This window comes from Lemur catta, chromosome 5 (genome assembly GCF_020740605.2).
Source record: "Lemur catta isolate mLemCat1 chromosome 5, mLemCat1.pri, whole genome shotgun sequence".
NCBI lineage: Eukaryota > Metazoa > Chordata > Mammalia > Primates > Lemuridae > Lemur > Lemur catta.
Genome location: NC_059132.1, coordinates 103,116,751 through 103,138,277, shown reverse-complemented (window position 1 = coordinate 103,138,277; position 21,527 = coordinate 103,116,751). Strand labels below are relative to the sequence as shown.

At 36.9% G+C, this 21,527-nt stretch overlaps 1 protein-coding gene across 1 annotated transcript in view; it reads left to right on the top strand.

Moving 5' to 3' along the window:
• Nucleotides 1-485: 485 nt before the first annotated feature.
• TENM3 (teneurin transmembrane protein 3) overlaps nucleotides 486-21,527 on the top strand; it is a 437,141-nt gene continuing 416,099 nt past the window's right edge. Inside the window, exon 1 of the mRNA XM_045552462.1 lies at nucleotides 486-794. Coding sequence (XP_045408418.1) covers nucleotides 563-794 — 232 coding nt within the window. The 5' untranslated portion in view covers nucleotides 486-562. The remainder of the gene's footprint in view (nucleotides 795-21,527) is intronic.

Genomic DNA, 21,527 nt, shown 5'->3' with positions numbered 1-21,527 from the left:
AAAGTTTCAGTTGCAAGAAGCTCCCAGTTTGGTCCTGCTCTTTAAAAAAAAAAATAGAAAAAGAAAAAAATAGTGTAAGTTTTTGGAAGAAACAGAAAGGGAATTTACCTGTGAATGGAGAAAATGCTATGAGAGAAAAGTGTTCCATTGTGGAAAGTTTAACAAACTATTGAAGCCAGTTTTTAGCTGGTTTCTATAGTGAAATTTGAGCCTGAGCTTAAATTTTTCTTTTTGTATTAGTGGGAAAAATCAGATATAGTAGGTTAAACAAACACTCATAACTCTCATTAGCAGAAAGTGTGCCTCACCTCTTAGTGACACAGAATCTCTTAACACTGATTTCATAAGTATTAATTTCTTGTTGAAAGCAAGTTTCCTAGATAGATAATACTATTGCTGTCCACCATTCTCCAGATCGAGAAGGACAGAGTAGTCAGTTCTCAGATGAATGTTATGCTGACATCATGCAAACCTTTTATCTTCACAGAGAGGCCAATGAGAATTGAACCCTGAGCGTAATTTATAACAAGCAGGACTGATGTGCACACAGAAGGAATGAAGTATGGATGTGAAAGAACGGAGGCCTTATTGCTCCCTGACCAAGAGCAGACGAGAAAAAGAGCGGCGGTATACAAATTCCTCAGCAGACAATGAGGAGTGCAGGGTGCCCACGCAGAAGTCTTACAGTTCCAGTGAAACTTTGAAAGCTTTTGATCATGATTCCTCGAGGCTGCTGTATGGAAACAGAGTAAAGGATTTGGTTCACAGAGAAGCAGACGAGTACACTAGACAAGGTAGGTAATCGCCCCGGTAAAACAAGGCATGCTCAAACGTTGCTAACTTGTGGGTGTCACATTTTTCCCCCTAAGGTAACATGATCATTTTCTGATTCTGATGTTCTATCCACTGATTCTGATTTTGAGATATTAGATGGTCACAGAATATTCCAGATTAGAGGTAGAAAGCCATCCACGGGCACATTGACCTCAGACACAGGTGCCGACACGTACAGAAAATGATTCCAAAGCTCCACATTTCATATGTGAGGTTATGATTCGGCACATGGCCAAAGTGTTTGTGCATAAACTTGAACGGCAAGTCTCTTGGGCTCCCTTTTTCACTGAATGAAGGTGCTCACAAACATTTTTGTAGTTAGAACCCGTGAAACAGTGTGGTGAGGAAACGCATCTTTCCTTCCCTAGAAAGAATTATTATCCTAGATCATCTCATGATCCACCCAGCCTTGCTGTTTGCCTCCGTCTCATTTACGCAAGAGCCTGCCATGCAAAGATTCCATTTTCTTTCTCCCAAGCAAGTATATTTTGGTTACACCTTAAAACATCCCAGTTTCCTGTAATATAATTCATTATGTTTTGGATATTCGCATGTATTTGTTAAACATTTTTACACTATGTTTGTTTTGCCTGCATATCCTACCAGTGGAATAATGATTTTGTAACTTTACTTCACACCCTGAAACCTACTGATTTCCACACTTATGACAGTAGCTTATTTTATGTTAGGCATATATTTTGTTTCCTCTAATATAGTCTCGAGATGTGGGTAAGATTACTACCAATAAAAATATAATCCTCTTACATTTGTAGTGCGCAATACAATTTACGTAGCATTTAGCATCCCTTAGCTAATCTGGAAATGAGGAAAAATAAATTAAACTTTAATAATAAAGTATAAATTCATTTTTTTCCAATCACCTTACAGACAGTGTGACTAACACTTTGATATTGGGCAGGAACACATTTAAGAAAAAGTAATAATGCAACAAATCATTCAAAAGTTTGAGAATTTTCCATGGTTCTTTTCTTCCCTGCGTTGTACAAAGAACCATTCTAACTAGATTGAAATAGTATTCACTCACCCACACCAGTTTACATCAAAGAAAACTCATTTGATTTGCTAAGGAGAGATTTTTTTTTTTCCCTAAAGCATGCCTTACTAATTACTGGTATCGAATTTTATGAAAAGGGAAAAAATAGCTAAACATTTTTAATCCATTTTTTAGGGGAGATATAGAATACTTACTTGGTACTCTTGGTAAGTCAGGGGGCTTTAGTTTATTGTATTATCATTCTAAACCAAATTTGTTTCTTTCATGTTTTCTACACAGCTGAAATAGATTATCAGTGTACATTTTTCACCAATTTAATATACCAGTGTATATTTAAAAAATAGTAGGTAGTGTAGAAATACATGTGATCTGAACTGAATGTGAAGTCCTGCTTTTTGTACCAAAAATAACTTGTTTATTGCCTTATTGGGGGATACACACACACACACACACACACACACACACACACACACACACAGGAAACCCTACGGTGTAGAATACTATGAGAAGGAACGAGCAGCCCATGTGGCAGGATGTGTGGAGGAGGCTCATCTCCCCCCCAAGCAAGCATTCGGCTTTGGCAGTGCAGAGATGCTTACACAGGTTAAACATTGCGCACTGAAATTTTCACCACCCAGGCAGTGTTAATCCAGTGCAGACTGTGGTTGATGACCCTGCGATACCATTTGTGGAAACCCTGAGACTGAAGTTCTTAGGGGACCAAAGGGTGCTAGTCCTCAGCTCCCTGCAAGCCCAGGACTGGAGAGCCAGAAGGGGTACGGAAAAGAGCAAGTGAGCGAGGCACCTGGTGGAGGGAATGGGGTGGTGGGAAGAGGTTGCAGAGCAGAAGTGAAAGGAAAAGCGAACGTGCCGTGTGGGATGGTGCTGCAGTTCACCTGACATGTTCATAAATCAGAATTTATTAAAAACGGAAATGGAACGGACCACTAATTATAGCTAATATGTACTGCTGCCTTAGGGCCCGTCAGTCGATGTGCTAAGCAGGTGTGTGCTCAGTCCCTGGGGGGGCGGGAGGTCCCAATAGTGCCCTCCTTTCACAGGTTGAGCACTTGAGCCTCCGAGCGGCCAGAGGTCCCATGGCTCACAGGAGCCGAGCTGGGATTTGAACCCAGGCCCTTCTGCCCCTGGCACTCAGGTTTCTTCTAATCTCTGTGCAGCTGCCTAAGTGTAAAACAGGCAAGTCAGTATAATAATTGCCCTTCGGTTCATTGGTGCTGATTTTAGTCATTTTGGATTATAATGGTGATGGCATGGATAGTGAGAAGTGAGCAAACTGAAGACATGTTTAGGAAATAAAATTGATATGATTTTGTAATTGGGTGGGTGAGGAGGAGGGCGAGAGAGGCCTTGCAAATACTTCCCTGTGGTTTGATACGGGAGTGTTTGCAGCAGCAGTGGTAGGTGTAGGAGAGACATGCATAAGGAAAGTCTGCTATCAGATTATGTTTTTCTTGAACAAGCGTAATGAAAAATCCTTCCAGGGTTTCATTTTCTTTTAACCTGACAAATGTCAATTTTTCCTTACTGACTGTTATGCTGTGGGATTAATTATTTAATTGACAAAATGTGCTTCCTGCCACAGCTCCTGACATCATACATGTAATAAAAATGAAAGATTAAAAATATTAATAGTAGCCAAATATCTTTGAAACAGTTCCAGAGCATCATGCTAATTTAGCTTGACCGTGGAGTTTTAAAACAGCTTGTCAGGCCTATATCCAGTTACTCCTTGGATGACACAGGAGAACGCAGCTTTAGCTAGAGGAAGTGATAAGCAGAGACCCTGTTAATGCAGCTATTAATACATGGAGAATTCAAATCAAGAAATAGGATGTTTTTATTTTTATTGACCCATTTTATGTCTCATTATCAAACTCAATTTAGTTATTTTTTATGGCTTTATTGACTGGTACCTACTATTAATTACATGTGATATTGCAAACCTGGGGATGATTTTATTTTTACAGTAATGTGTAATTTGACTGGATCTTCCAAAGATCTCTTTCTCTCTCTCTTGTTAAATCTCTTCATATGGTTCATTGGTGATGGAAGTGGCTGTTCTTTTTAGCAGCTGTGGAGCTCTCCGTAGGTGTGATGGGGTTAGGGTGACCATCCCTGTTTTGCATACTTGGATGCTATTTTCTTTGATTCATCTCTGAAGAGAATTTATCCCGTCAGGTCTGAGACAAATTTCTTATGAAACGGCTGCATAAGATCATCCCACGGTTTTTGGAGAAGTAATAAAACAAAAGAACTTCTTTGCTCTGCTGCAGCTGTCTGTGCTGTACACATTGTAGTATTCTTGACCAAACAGGCATGCTTATCAACTCCAGCAAGGAACGCTGGCCATGAGGGTGAACATTGAAAAGAGGTGATGTCTGGAAACATGAATACATTTGTTCCGCTATAAGTCTGAAAAGAACCATCTTTGAGACAGTCCTAACCCAAAGCGTTTAAGAGTTGATCAGTCAGTGTTGGGGTTGTGAATTTCAGAATTCTAAAATGAAAAGACTGCCATTCATTCTTTATTTGTAACACGGCAATGGGGAGGAAGGTTATCTGTTTTTAAATTTGAAAGACAGCATTACATCTGTGTTTGTACATAACCGAAATCAAAATAGAAAATAAATTTGCAAAGAAGGGAAGGGATGGAGGAAGACAGATTGACAAAGTCAGGCACTGACTAATTTCTAAGTGGGGCTGACCTCTGGTCTTCCCTGCCAGCATGGTCCACTCCCAGCAACTCCCTGGTTGGGACTTGCCTTCTCTTCATTCTTAACATCAACAGAAGTGCTCAACAGCCCCAGCTCCCACGAACACAGCTTTTGCTTCTCATCTCATGCTATTGCTGATCCAAGGCCAGTTCAAGTGAGGTTTGAGAGATTCTGCTGGGGAGACGGAAAAGAGAGAAAGAAAGTAGATCCCATGTGCCCTGATTCCTCCGTGTTGCACCTCCCAGGTGGGCTGCATCCTGAGCACTAGTCCATCTTCACACAAATATTCCACATGCTAGAGCTGCCCCTTAGCAAGGGTAACCCTCTTTTGTATTCAGGATTCTGGCATGATGGTGGCTTGAATGATGTCTCATCCACTTATCTCCTAGCTGATTCCTTACCTCCTCTGAGCTGAGCAGTGATCAAGGGTGCAAGTAAGATCTGCAACTCTGTTAGGATCCCAAAGGACCAACCTGATGCAGGCACTTTTCTCTTTGGACCAGATGAGAGCTTGGAATGGGGTAAAGGTGTAGGACTTGGTGGTTCTGGGAGGCTGTCCTGCCTCTCCGATGGACCCTACTTGAAGGAGTGTTGTCTTGCAGGAGCAGCTGGTTTTTCTGTGGCCCCTCAGAAGCTGGAGGAACCTAAACAGAGCATTTCTCCACTCTGATATCGTGAGAGTGCCAGCTAAGGAGACCAGAGGTTAGAAATGCTTGTCCTCAGAGTCTAACAGGACTTCTCACTCCTTCTTAAGACTCCCCAGGAAAACAACATGGCCAATGGCACTCAGCATGCAGGAAGTAAGATAGCAGGCAGAACAAATAGATTAGGAAGTTCTTAAATATAAAATGACTATGAGCAATGGATACAAAAGAAGACAACTTGAACAAAAATAACCAAAATAGAAAATTATAATAAAAGCCATTACAGAAATCCAAAAACAATAACCATAAAAAAAAACCAACAACAAACCAACAATGACAACCAAATGCTAGAGAAAAAAAGGCCACAATTTACAAACTAAAAAAGACAATAGATTGGTTAAAGAAGAGAGTTTAATGGTTTTGAAGAGCAGGTAGAAGATATAACCCAAAACAGAAAACAAAATTCCAGGTACAATTAAGTAGAAAACACAAATGTGCACACACAAACTCAAGCACAAGGGATAAAAATATTTTACAAGATTCTAGAGAGAAAAGACAAGTTACCTTTTTTGTTAATTGCAGAAGAAAAAAATAAGACTAGCAATGAATTTCTCATTGGCAGCAATGGAAGCTAAAAGACAGTGCAATAATATCTCCTGAGAGAACAAAACTACAACCCAGGGATCCCATGTGCAGAGAAGACGTTGTAGAGGAGGAAAGACATATTTTCCCACCCATTGCTAGGTTCATGACTAAGGCCCCTATAACAAAAGACAGGCTAACAGGAGAGAAAAGCATGCACATTTATTGAATGTGACTTTTATATGACATAAGAGCCTTCATAAGGAAATGAATACCCTAAGAAATAGGTAAACATGCATTATTATGGTTAGGTTTGATGAAGAGGTGGATAGTTGTGGAGAAGGATGATTAGACAAAGGAGATATGATCTGATGGTAATAAACTGGGGAGAACTTAGCAAGGCCTGTTTGTTCAGATTCTTCTTTGTGTCCCTGTGTCTTCAGAGGTAAGGATATTCCTTCTTCCCAGTATGGGGAGAGCACCCCTTGAATGAGGATATTATGACTTGCTTCAGGGGAGAAGAGCAAGGGGGAAGGTGAGAGTGACCCTTCCTGCTTCTGCTGTTTTCTCAAATGGCAAGGTGCCTTAATTTGGGGTAGCATGTCCTGAAACCCATCAATATCACCATCTCAGAGTGTATGAAAGATATGCAGGGAATGCAAAGATTCAGAGACAATGCCAACAACATACGCCATCTAAGGAAGTACTCAAGAAGGAATACCAACTGAATCAGACTCACGACCTATGAAGAAAAGAGGAAACAGTGATGAGAAATCAACTTTGTGGTATATATAGCTAAATCGCAGATGAGGATTACAGAGCAACTGGACATGTGTAAGAAGCATTACAAGAGAAACCTGAACAAAAGGCTAGAACTAAGAGCATTTACCTGTGTCAGTAAATTCCAGTAGTTGGAGGAAAGTGGTAGGAAAAAGTAAAAGGGTTCCAAAATCTCATCTCATCTGAAGAGGGAGAGAGGAGGAAGCAGTTATGAAATAGAGCCTTATTGGAGGGAAATAATTGCTATCTTGCATTCACTTAACAATGAAAAACATGTATTTGAATATGAATGTATGGAAAGGGAAGATAGTCATTAGTAGAATGAAAAAAGCACAATAGACCTACCTAATTAGCAGGGGGGGAAAGGGAATGAATAGCAGTCTGGCTAATTTAGCAAAAACAGCTCCCAGGAAAAAGAAGAAAGAGGTAAAATCATGAATAATCATAAAATAAGATGGAAGGATTAAAATCTACTATATGACATATCACCTGAAATGTAAATGTACTGAATTTTGACATAAACTGCTCAACTGGTTCATAAAAATTATTGGCATTTCTAAGACATACACTTAAATAGGTAAAAAATGGTTGACAATAAAGAGAGATCAGGTAGACAAACAAAACAAAAGCAGGAGTGGCAGTATTAATATCAGGAAAGGTGGGCTTTATGATTAAAATTTCTAAACAGGATGATGAGGACCATTAAGTAAATAATAAAAGACAAACTGTATGGAAGGGTGAACACTCTTAAAATGCATACATTAAACCATAAAATTGCTAAATTTATAAAGCAAAAATTCAGGGGAAAAAAGGTTGTTAAAACAATTATGATGGGATATTTTGATTCACTTCCTTCAGAGTCAGGCAGATATAAAAGACAAAAAATAAGACAGCAATTATATAATATTAATCAAAAAATTTATCTAAGATATATATGCAGAAATTTATAACTGTCAGATGAAAGTGATTTGATTTTTTATATTTCTGTGGAATAGTTGCAGAAACCAATTATGTATTTGGTCACAAAAAGAAACATAAAAAATTCAGAAAAGCAGAGATTTTGTAAGCCAAAATATTTGATCATAAAATTTAGTAAAATTAGAAATAAACAACAAAGAGATAAACAAACAAAAACACTTTTCCCCCATGGATTATGATGTTTCTTGACAAGGATAAGAAGCAGTAGAAAGCAATGAAAAGAAAATTCTGCTTCCAAAATTTATGGGAGGTAGTGAAAGCCATAATTGTAGGAAAAATATACTGTTAAGGAATATATTTAAATAATAAAGACCAACAAAAAAATGAATTTACTATGCATCTTTTACTATGCAGATATTTTGCCCATTTCTGGAAAATAAACCAAGGGAAGCAGGAAAACTGAAATTAAAAACAAACAAAAAAGCTAATTCTTTAAAAAGACTAATAAAAAATAGAAAGCCCTTCATGATCCTGATTAAGGAATAATGAGAACAAAAATAAGGAGAGATATCAACAAGATTGTGACAACTAAAAGGGATGATTCTAAGCAATAAATTTAAAAAATCTAGAGGATTTATTATTTCTCAGAAAATATGATTAACCTCAGATGATTTCAGAACATGGAGAAAACTTGTCAAAACCAATTATCTCAGAAGAGATTAGAAAGGTGATTAAAAGAAGGACTACTTAAAAGGGCCAGGCAGATTCCTAGGTAAATTTTACATAACCTTCAAAGTACAACTAAATCCCACAATTAAGAAGCTATTCAACACCACACATACCCACTCCCCCCAAAAAAGATGGCATAAAAGTTCATATTGTGAAGCTGGAAGTTGGCATAACCTTAATAACAAATCTTGATTGAAATAGTACCAAAAAGAAGCTGTTTAGACCAAAATTGCTTCTCAAATATGTGTGTAAAAGTTATAAAAAACTATTTGCATTTAAGAATCCAGCAATGTATAAAAAGTATAAACTGCTGGACCAAATTAATAACCAAGTGGTTACTAATTCTTGCTGATAATGCAAGTATTTTTCAATGTTTGGAAATCTATTAACATAATTAGATTAAAAATCAAAGTAGAAAGCCAGATCTTATCTGTAGAGGATTAAAATGTTTTGGATAAATTTTAGAAACCACTCCTTATTCAAATAAAACTCACTAGGTGAAACAAGAAGAAAAAACACTTAAATATGATAGTCATATTTAAGATGATCATTCAAAAAAATTAAACAGCATTCTAAAAGGTGAGATCTTAGGACATTTCAGTTAATATCAGGAACATAAGAAAGGTTCACCTAGTCTTACAATTACTATTTAAAATTGTTTTAGACATTTTGGCAATTGCAATAAGAAAAGAAAATTAAACAATTGATATATATTTTGGAAAATTTAAAATTAGCTCTTTCGTGAAATATATGATTGTACACATGCAAAAATCATGTGTCTCTAGAAATAAAAAAATAGAATTTGAAGTGAATTTGATAGTTGGATGAATACAAGATAAATATAGACAGCATAATAGTTGAGAGTGTAGGTTCTGGATCCAGATGATCTGTTTGAATCCTACCTCTGCCACTCATTAGCTAACTGACAGGTTACCTAATCTTGGCCCAGTAACTCGCTTAGACAAATAATTTACATTCTCTGTGCCTCAATTTTCTTATATGTAGGTTGTGCTATAGCTTTTTGAGGATAAAATGAGTTAATATATGTAAAGTGCTTAGAATAATAACATATTGGTAAATGTTATATACTATTAAGCAATTACAACAACTATTAAGCAAAAACTGGCTAAAATTGGAAGTCAGAAAAAATATCCCATCACAACAGCAACAAACACTATAAAATTCTTTGGAATAAGTCTTGCAAGCATGGTATGGGACCTAATAGGAAGGGACCTATAAAATATTATTGAAAACATAAAGCAAGGTCTGAATAAATAGAAACACAGTCCATGTCTTTGGATGGGAAGACTGATACCATAAGAATATTAATTCTCCCAAAATGAATACATAGAAGTCAAGGCTATCAAATAAAATTCCAATGGGTTAGGGTTAATTTTAATTTAAATAAGGCATCTTAAAATTTATGTAGAAGAAAAATGTCTGAAAATAGCGAAAAATATATTTAAAAGTTTCATAGTTGCATAGTGAGGGTAAAATGACCTTAATATATATTTTCTAAAATACCATGAAGCTGCTGTAATCACATCTATATGATATTGGTATAAGTAAAGACAAGTGGATCAGTGGAATAGACTGAAACTTCAGAAATAGATGCTAGTATATAGGGAAATTTAATATAAAACCAAAAAATAGTTTTTCTATTCAGTGGGATTTGATAAATGGTGCTGGCACAACTGGTTATCCATCTGGAAGAACATAAAATTGGACCCATATCTCTCAGCATATTCAAAAATAAATGAAGATGGATTAAAGACAAATATAAAAAATAAAGCAGTAAGAATTCTAGAAGTTAATTTGGGAGACTGAATTAGATAGGAATGACTTGAGCCATGAGTAGCAGAAAGCTCCAAAAACAGCGGCTTAAACACCTAAGAGTATTATTTTCTTACCAAACCAAAGGTGCAGAGACAGATTGTCTAGCCAGGCTCAAAGATGCCATCAGGGACCCAGGTTTCTTCTACCTTTTTTTGCTCTGCCATCCTTAGCACGTGGCTTTTGTCCCATGGGCCCCCAGGTGGCTGCTGTGTGTTCAAACTCCTGTTGGAATAAGAATGAACGCGAGGGTAAGAAGGACTTCTTAATATTGGACTAGTTCGTTTTATTCCATGAGACTTCTTTCTACTTCTCTTTTTTCAGAACTGTTATATATAACCATACTTAGCTGCGCTAGAAAGACTTTCTATTTTTGCCTTCCAGTCCTCATAGCAGAAGTGGCAAGGAGAAAGTGGTTGTTAGTCCACATAGCCTGTCCCAGGGACTCCATGTGCTCCTCCAGAGTAGGGAAGGCCATTCTAATGAAAACAGAAAACCCAGAAGAAAAGATTGGCTTGACTATTTTTTTTTATTTAAAACCTCTTATATGTAAATCAAAATACCTAGAAACAAAACCATTATGTAGGAACATATATTTATAATCCATGTGACATATACAAGGTTTGTATCTTTAATATGCTGAGGGACCTTTACGAATTGAAGATAGAAAGATAGACAACCTAATGGGAAGATGGCATGCATAGACAGTTCACAGAAGAGAAATTCAAATGGTCAGCAAACATATGAAAAGGCAAATAAGTTGTCCTATTAGTGTGGGAAAGGTGGCAGCAAACCCCAAATTCTACGTCCCCACTGTACAACTGCTATCCTGGTAGCCTTCATTGAGCATTCACGTATCTAGGTGAGCACTGGTGATTTGCTCAGGAAGTCCCTCCGAGCTGGGTGAAGAGGAAATCAGTGGGAGAGGCTGCTGTAGGAGAAGTCCTCCTGGTTGGAATTCTGAGCACATTTTTTCAGAGACAGTCTCATACGTGGAAGCCATGCTCTAGCATACGGTTCATCCACTTCTTCATTTAGATACAGATAACTAAATAGACCTCTGTGTTCCATCCTGGCATCCTACAAGTTGTTTTCCTGGGAAAACATATACCGCTCCTTATCAACTTCTAAACACAGTGCATTCCTAAAGTGAAGATATGGTGTACCGTTGTGAAGTTTTGGCTCAGGAAGAAGCAAGACAACCAAACCACCCTGATTTATGAATAGCTCTACTCAAAACTTTACACAAAAACTCTTATAAAAGTATGTGAAATAAACAAAATCTATCCATAGAATTACCCCTGCCCCATAAAAAAACTGAAAGAAAGAAAAGAAGAAAACTGCAAAACATTAACAGAGGTTGCATTCAGAGAGTGGGGCTATGGAAGAAAACCTTCCGATTTTAAATCACCAAAGTCAAAAGCAGAAAATAATTACTGCTTCAGGAGGCTGGCTCTACACTTTGGGTGCTTTAGAAGAAAAGCACCTTTCCAGAAGACCAGATGTAGCTTCCTAATGTTCGAGCTGTCCTGATACTCAGTTTCCGATTCAGCATGAACCCCTAGACAAGGTGTTTAAGGGAGGAGCCAGGTTAGAACATAGCTTCATGCTTCTGATTTATTTTAGGAAATATAAAGCAGAAGTCCCTGGTGTTAAGGGAATTTTAGCCCTTGTGACGCATGCTTTTACCCAAGGCCTTTTGTCTTCCGTATCTTCCTCCTGGGACTCTTGATGCTACGTTCTCAGCTTTGTTTCACATACCATTGTGCTGCCTTCTTTCTGCCTCTGCATAAATTTTTATGGTTGAGAGATCTTTGAGATCCTTTAAGTCCATGTTATATATGAGGAATACTGAGACCCAGACTTGTTAAAATGTTCAGTTAGTCAGTAGCTGGTGAGTTCCAGAACCAGGAATAACCAGACTTAAATTTCAGTCATTTTTATACTCTTTTCATCTTTCTCATTTCCACTAGAAAACCACAGTAAAAAACTAAACACGTTCTTGAATGTCCTCACAAACTTGAGGTAGACAAAGATATCTTAGATAGGTCATAAAAAGAATAAATGTAAAAGAAAAAATTGGGCTGGGCTCAGTGACTCCCTCCTGTAATCCCAGCACTTTGGGAGACCAAGGTGGGAGGATCCTTTGAGGCCAGGAGTTCAAAGTTGCAGTGAGTGTGTCACTGTTCTCCAGCCAGGGCAACACAGCAAGACTCTGTCTCTTAAAAAAAAAAAAGAAAGAAAAAAATTGATAAATTAGACTTAATTGACTTAAAAAGTTCTGTTTATCAGACAATATCTTTAAGAAAATGAAAGGGCAAGCCACAGCCTGGGAGAAATCTATCATTTAATTATCTATTTATCTATCTATCTATGACAGAGGATTTGTATTTAGACTATATAAAGAGAATCTGCAAATAAATAACAAAAAGATAAATAACTAAATTTAAAAATGGGCAAAAAACTTAGAACATCACAGAAAAGATACACAAATGTTGCATGAGAAAAAGTGCTCAACATCATTAGCCATAAGGGAGATGAAAATTAAAACCACAATAAGATACTACCACTCACCCACTAGAACAGCTAAAATTAAAAAGATTCACAGCCTAAATATTGGTGAGGGTGTGGAACAACTGGGACTCTCATACATCGCTGATGGGAATCTAAAAGGTGAAATGACACAACTGCTTTGGAAACTGGCATTTTCTAATATAAAGTTAAAAATAACATCTCCTCCTTAACCCAGCAATTCATCTCCAAGGATTTACTCAAAACAAGTAAAAACTATGTTCATAGCAGCTTTTATTCATAAGAGGCCCAAACTGGAATCACCAAGGGAATGGATTTAACAAATTTTAGTATAATACTCATACAATAGAATACAAGTTGGCAAGACAAAAGAATGAACCACTGATATATACAACAGCACAGAAGAATCTCAAAAACATTCTGTTAAGCAAAAGGATCCAGCGTACATACTGTATGACTCCATTTATATGAAGTTCAAGAACATACAAAACTATCTACCATAAAAGAAATCAGAACACTGGTTGCCTGCAGGGGTGAGGATTGACTGGGCATGAGAGAACTTTGTGGGCACGAGGAGATGTGCCTTATCTTGTTTGGTGTCGTGGTGGATATATTTGTTAAAACTCACAGAAACATCCACTTACGATCTATGCATTTCATTGCATGCAAAATTTACCTAAATAGTAATAATTAAAACAAAAGCAAACTAGGCATGTGCAAACAACTGTAGTAGAGTATGGAAAGTTTTGGGTTTGTATTTTTCCTCTCATTCAACTTCAGCCTGGATGAGATTCATTTGGTGCTGGGGGCACAGTCACACTGTCTCTACTGAACCACAACCAACTATCTTATCTTACAAACAACCTCTGCGGTGGTTGCACTATAATGTTTTGCTAGATAAAGACATTTTGCCCATTAAGATAATAGCATACACAATATCCAGGATTGTGCTGAGAGAATGAAGAGTCGGTGGCATATAGTTGGGACCAAGCCTTTCAAATATTTTCATCAATTTCCAAATAGAAAAAGGCCCGTTTTAAGCTCTTAGATATACGTTACTTTTAGGGGCACAGTTTTATTACTAGAATATTACTAAAATGATAAGTAGATTTTAAATGCTCCTATACATTGTTTTCTCAAAATAGGTCAAATGAATTGAATTCATATTTCTTAAATGTAGAACATGAAGGTTCATGTAATTTTAAAATGTCACGAATAGCATTGGGCAGATGTAAAAATAGTATTAATTACTCTTTTGATTAAGATACTAATTATGCATCTCTGCACCATTTTAGCCTGCTTTGGAAGTGAAATAGAATAAATCATTTTTCTTATTCTTCTTATTTTAATTTTATTTATTTGTGTTTTTTGCATTATGAAAATATATTAAACATTCAGACATGTTGGAAATTGTGAAGGAGGAAGCTTTGAAAGCCAAGAGGAAAATGCTTTTAATTTTAAAGACTGAGATTTAGTTTAGTCTTGGATGCCATTATAGTGAATAATGGGAACTGATCCTAGACTTCAAAAGAAATATGACCATATGGTCCTACCATTCAGCACTTAATGCTGCTATGAATTTCCAGTTAGACCCCAAACTTTTTATTTCCCCTGTGTTCCCCCTCACCTCTGTCATCAGACAAAAACGAAAGGAATCTGCAACCCTTTTTCATGTTTTCTGAAATACTGGTGCTGAGAAAACTTATTTTTGTGAGAATACGATTTTGTAAAAAGAGACAAAAACCTGAAACATTAATCAGATACACTGGGCTAATTACTGCAACTCCAAAGTTTATTACTTTTAAATATTAACTGCTTAAAATGATTCATTTAGAGATCAAAATGATTAATCCTTCTCAGTCACTATAAATGTCAGCCTCAGGATTAAAGGATTTAGACGGTCATGTTTACTCAACCTTAAATTTCTGTACTTAAAGACACAAGTTAAATAGCTCCAGTTTATCATTGTTTCATGTTAATGGTTTTCCTCTTAGCTCCCTCTTTTAGCTCCCCTGCCTAACTGATTGTTAACTAATTTTGGCTGTTAAGTAGGCAAGTGCTTCTTTCGGGCTTGGCGGCCAACCTGCTTTGTAGATTACCTACCAGAAGGTGTGAGCAGATAGATGTAGCTTACAGCCCTCCTCAGGACACAGTGGGAGTAATCCTTTCCCCCTGCCTCGCCCTTTATTGGTCTGATGTCTTGAGCCCCCAGCTTACTGCTAAAATTGTATCTGGTTCCTTGCCATGTTGCCAATTTTGGATCCACGTTGTGAATCACTGCGGTGCCGCTTCAGTCACAATTATTAAACACCTGCTGCTTTCTGCCAAACCATATGCATACTTACACCAGTACCTACTGCAGTTCCACTATCAGATAGCAGCAGATAGATTGCAGGCGTATTTTCATCACTGGATTTGGATTGTTCAGAAACAATAATTACTAAGTGAAAATAAGCAAATTTATTTTCAGGATATTTTTGATAAAAACCCATTTCAAGGTTATTTCTCTGATTACAAATGGTTGCAAAAATCACTTTTTTACAGCTGAGCCTATATTTTTTTATGATTGGGCTTTCATGATACCGGCTTAAGAGATGCTCTTTTTTTACTAGTCAGCAGACTCGCAACCTAATTTTTCTCACTTGGGCCACCAAACCTTCCATTCAATATGCCTATGTCCTCCGCTGGAGGCCCCACAAATCTTAAAGAAAATGCATCTTCTCCAGGGCCATTCATGTGAATCCTGCTTTCGCAGCTTGCACATGGGCCTGGGGTTTTCGCTTCTCACCCACCTCATCAAGTTCACCTCAGTGCCAAGCCCCAAATTTCCAGTGAGAGCTGCTTTGGAGACGATTGCCCAGGGGAGACACCCTGTAATGGCTTCCATTAGACTTGTGTTTTGAGTAATAAATTGGATTATAAGTATGGTGTACAGTGGTCATTTTCAATGTCCTCTGGAAATCTGAGGTTGTCAGTATGTGGTTATGGATGTTAACAACATATTAATGAGTAAATTGAGCAAGTAGTTGAAGATATTTGCATTTTATGTGCAGAATAAAATGGGGTGGGGAAGTTAAGGTATTTAGTGGGACTTTTAAGTAAGTTTTTTAAAATGTAGTTTTTGGAGAGTCTTATAAGGAAAGATTTGTAACCACATTGAAATTTCTATTGCATGTTCAAGGAAGGGTATTGTTCAATGGTGACAAATTTAACAGAAGAAGGTTAAAGAGTTTGGAGTGTCCCATAAAACATGCACTTGGAAATACAGTTACATATATTTCTAGTGCTGTGTGATCTTCTTATCATTTGCCAGCACAGCACAAAAGGGAACTCTGGATAAGGTGGTGGTGCCACTGATTCCAGAAACACCTAATTAGAAATGTTTGCCCAGTTTGGTGGTTTGTGTTATGCTCAACCCATGAAGCAATGTCACTCCATGCCTGAGAATAAAGAATTCCACTCAAGCTCACAGCCACCAAGGAAAAGAACTAAAAACAGTTATTGATTGTTTTATTTCTGTGTATTAAATTTATATTGATTCATCCATCCATTTCCCATACTCAGTTTTGGGGGTTGTTACTATAAGAGAAATGAATGGTTGTTCTCCTTCAAAATGATCCCTGTATGATAAAGGAAATGGAGAAAAACAATCCTCCCATGTATCTTACACAAATTTATTTCTTTACAATAAATGAGGAAGGATTTTTAAAACCCAGCTTCCCTAAGAAAAGGTAATAAATTAAATTTCTAATTATTGAATAGAAGCTATTAAACAGCAAATCAAGAAAATATATTTGTTTTGTATAATGAAGATAGGCTTTAATTTTTTCTTTATTATGCTTTTTAAATTATTAAAACAATTATCATGAAAAGTAAAAATTCAAAAGTATAAAAGAGAATATTAGTAATTTTCTTCATTGACAACCCCTTCTAAATGACCTTCTTCACCTTTAGTCATACTTAGAACCACAAGTGCTTATATAATTTGTTGCTTCTCTTCTTTAGTTTTCAAAAGTAGGATCATGCTATAGATGGTATTATGCAACTTGTGGTATTTTTTTTACTTAAAATATATATAAATGGGCTTCCTTCCAGTTCCAAAGATATGGGTCCAAACTCACTCTTTGTTTTAGCGACACAGTATTCTATAGCATGGATATATAACTTATTCAGCCATTCCCTTTCTGGCAAACATTAGGATTATTTATGTTTTTGCAACAGTACTATAGTAAACATTTTGTTTGTTAATATTTTGTATATTTAAAATCAGGTGATTTTATTTCTATAGGATATAGTCCCAAAGGTAGGCTTTCTGGACTAAAGAGTATTTCTGGTTTTAATACAAAAATATTTTACAAGTAATAAATGCAGTATAAAAGAAGGCAAAGAAAAATGATGGAATAAAATGATAATGAATTTGCATAGCCAACCCACAGAATCAACTGCTTTTTAAGAGAATAATGATTCTTGTTTGCCCCCTAAATTTCAATTCTAATGACTTGTATTTCAACTCCTCATTGCAAACTCCAGGCCCTACTTGCAGTGTGGTGTAAAAAAGAACCAATAGATAATAACATGTGTTGGTGAGGATGTGCAGAAATTAAACCCCTCATACACTGCTAGTGGGAATATAAGACGGTGCAGTCACTGTGGAAAACAGTCTGGTGGTTCCTCAAAAGGTTAAACATAGAGCTACTGTAGGATCCAGCAATTCCTCTCCTAGGTATATACCTAAGGGAAATGAAAACATATGTACATACAAAAACTTGTACGCAAATGTTCCTAGAAGTATTTTTATAATAGCCAAAAGGTGAAAGCAACTCAAATGTCCATTAACTGACGAATGGACAAATATAATATGGCATGTCCAGACAATAGATTATTGGGCCATAAAAAGGAATGAAGTACTGAAATATGCCACTGTTAGGGACAGGTGCGGGTTGACAGCACTAACCACAGGAAAAGAGGAAGGGGCAAAAATGAGGAGGCCAGTAAACATTTAGAATCAAACCCACAACGGCAGGAACTTGAAGTTATGGCCTTTTCCCAGCCAAGAGCATGCACAGAAACTAGGAGCTCCTGTCCAAAGTTGACCTTTTCCCCATTAACATATATTAGTATAGTAACAATCATACCCATCATAGCTGTGATAGTTTATAATTGTCATGGCAACCCCTGGAAGTCACCCTGTAAGGATAAAATTGGGGAGGGCCCTTACTTGTAAGAAGTCTCCACCCTTTTCCCAAAGTAAATATTCCACCCACCATTTAACATATCTAAGGTATAGACATAAAAGTAAAAGTGTGGTAAGACCCCAGAGTCTTCTCCCCTGGCAGAGATAGACCCATTTCCCCTCAGCGAATGTACTTCCACTTTCTATTCTACACTGAAAAGCCTGCAATAAAAGCTGCTTGTGTGGAAATGCTAGTGTCTATCATCTGTCGCACTGGCCCGGCTTGTGATTCTTCCAAGCCAGGAGCCAAAGAACCAGGGAAACACCCTCTAAAAAATCAACCCTGACACTATGAGATGGATGAACTTTGAAAACATTGTGCTAAGTGAAAGGAGCCAGTCGCAAAAGACCACATATTGTAAGATCTCCTGGATTTGAAATGTCCAGGATAGGAAATCTATAGACACAGAAATAGATTAGTGGTTGCCTAGGGCTGGGAGCAGGCAGGGGGTCAGGGGAAAATTAGGGGTAGGTGATAATTGGTATGAGGTTTCTTTTGGGGGTGATAAAATTATCCTAAAATTGATTGTGGTCATAATTGCAGAACTCTGTGAATATAACAAAAACCATTGAACTGTACATTTTAAATTGGTGCGTTGTGTGCTATGAGAGTTATATTTCAATAAAGCTATTTATTAAAAATAAAGAACAAACAAGCAAGACAGAGACAGAGAAAGCTAGATTTAGACATCAGAGAAATCCAGACATTAGAGGGGAGAGAAGACCCTCCCCTGGGGCTGCTGTAGTCACCCTGTGGAACTCTGAGACTTCTCCCTCATGTGGTATCTTTTTCTTTTCAACTCATGCAAGAGGTAGTAGACGTCTTGCCCATTGGTGATCATCACTCTGATTGAAGCTTTGAAAACAGTATGAAGAAACCACAGAAAACAAGAATCAAGTGTTTGTTCCTTGAAGCCAGAGCTGACTTTAAGCAGGATTGTCACGTGTGCAGCCTGGTCACAGAGGCATCTAGCTGCCTTGTCCTACCTGTCTCTTTCCACTTCTCTGCGTTGCCAAAAAGTCCTCCTCCCAGCAAACCCAGCCCATCCCAGGCCTCCCACATCCTTCATTCCTCAGCCAAGTGTCTCCCCTCCTAGGCAGGGAATTTTCCTCTCTCCATCTTCCCTGTACTTGTCAAAACTGCAGATGTTTTCCATTAAGTATAGCCTATCTCGCTAAACATTGCTAGATTGTGGGAAATAATCTAATAGACTAATTTATTTGAGTTTAAGGTTAGATCTCCCTGGGAGTATTTGCATTAAAACAAGGGATGCTAAAAACAAAAATCCTTAACCAACCAGGAGAATTGATAACAATAGAATTTGAAGCAGTGAGGCAGGTCTGGGGTAGAGATATTTTTGAATGAAGGCAATTGCTTAACTAAAAGTCAACTTTGGTGGTGGTGTGGCTATTTGAAAATGCTCCTCTCCCTATCCTCAAATTACACATTTTCTATGATTATTAATTATATTTTTCAAGGTACTTATCTTTAAGCCATTTTTTCCTTTAGCCCTTCTTTATGCTAGTCAAATTTACATAAACTATCTTCTAAAACCAAATCATGACAGCCCTGAAAGATGAAAAAAACAATGGTAAAGTCATTTGAACAGAGCTAGTGAGTGGCTGTAACCTAGGTCCATCTGAGTCCAAGTTTAATGTTCTTTCCTAGGGGAAACAAAAACAAACCTTTTAATTCAGTAAGGAGATGTAACAGGCATTCCTGCTGTTGTGCTTGCTTTTTAGCTTGCATTTCAGAAACAGCCCTTAAGAGTTTTGAACCATTGTGAGACATTGACTTCGGAGGGTCAGATGTTCATGGAGTTTGGGATGCACATATCAGTTCATAGGAGTGATGTGTTGTGTATTTAGTTGCAGAGTGAACTATGTTTACATACCTGAATAACAAATAAAGATCGGAGCTTTCTGCTTTCCTTCACCTCATAGATTTTTGCATCAAGATGGCAGTAGTGTGAAAAGTCAATATTGGAAAATGTTTCAAGTTACCTTTCAGAGATTAGAGAGGGAGTTCTTATCATCTTTTAACTTCTCTTTTGTTTTTATTCTCTAATGTGGGCACCTTCCAAAATAGAGGAAAGATGCTTCAGGATCTTATCCTTTATTTTTTGCTTCTTTAAAAGTTATTTTGTGTTCTTATTTTGAAAACCCAGCATGTTTGATGGCAATATTTAAATGTTTTAGAGCGCTCCCCCCGTTTTAAACATGACATGTAAATAGCAGTGGGTAAGCTCTTCTGCAGCAATTCCACTGACTGTCCACGATGACACTGACCTTGTTTAGACTGACTTGCACAAGTACAGTCTGCACTAATTCTTTCAAAATACTGACAATACCATGTCTTACCTCAGTGAGCTCACCCACTTTCTCACTGTTCAATGGGAAAGCCCTTTTTCCTTTTCTCTCTTCTTTTTTTTTTTTTTTGACATACTTTTTGGTTCAGATACTTATTCACATCTCTCTGATAAGCACAGTTTGATTTGTAGCTAATTGTAGCAACTGATTTTCATTATTTATGAGTGTCATTGTCGGAATCCATTTGGAAGTCTGACCGAGATAAAGCCGATTCCAACTTCTGATACAGCCACAGCAATAAAGCAATTAACCACACTAGTTAAAATGTGCTGAGGCCTGGAGGGTGCTAATGTCTTTACAACCAAATATTTACTACATTGTCCATTATGTTTGATTTATTTCCTAGAAGATTTGACATGTTATAATTTTATCACAAATAATTTATAATGCCGTCTTTTAAAAAATATATAATGAATGTTTCTCATATCAGCCTATTAGCTTTAAAATGTTCATAGATTTAAGAGACAGAAGTAGGAAAATAAAAATATGAGTAATATAAATGCCTAATATTCTTAAAAGGTTTGGTTATTAGATAGTACCTTTTAAATCAGTCTTTGCCATACTATCATTCTTTACTATTATGTGTTTTGATTCAGGTTGGTACCCAATTCTCAGACTTTACCATGTCGACAAAAGGCAAGCAATGGAAGAGCCATACATATGCATCCTATGTGCAAACATTATCTCACTCTTCTCATCCATAGTATCATAAAACATATGTGAGATTTCAAGAATAAATACAGGATTGGAAAAGCCATTAATAACAGCGGTCATTTTAAAGTGTCACCTAATTTAAACACTTTTGCTTTAAGTTATTGCAGTGTCATGAGTTTTATTATGCTCAATTTATTAGTAAAGGCCTGCAGAGTTCACAGCCATTTATTTTTCAGGGAACTTGATTTTATCATTAATTTTTAAATACGTAATACTCCCACTTTATTTTTAGAGTGCACTTTATTTGCAAAAATTGGTTTACTCTGATCAATACAGATGTTTTCAAGTGTTTATTAAAAAGTCTAGAAAGTCAAAGAAATCCAAAATGTGCTGTAGATTTTCAAGACAAAGTTTAGTGTGCACACACACGCACTACATGTTTATATTAGCTGCTAAGTTAAGGTGGGAAGAATAATAAAACTGATGAAGCTCCTGTTCTATTTAATGACTAACTTATTCTTGAGGGAAATCTTTTGCTCTTCCAAAGGAGTGACATCTTGGCAGGGAAATTCTATTGTTTAGGACTAGAGGCAGGATGCAGAAAATAATTCTGACAATTTCTATTGCTTCATAAGTCTGCTAAACGAAATCCTATCATTGGTCACTAA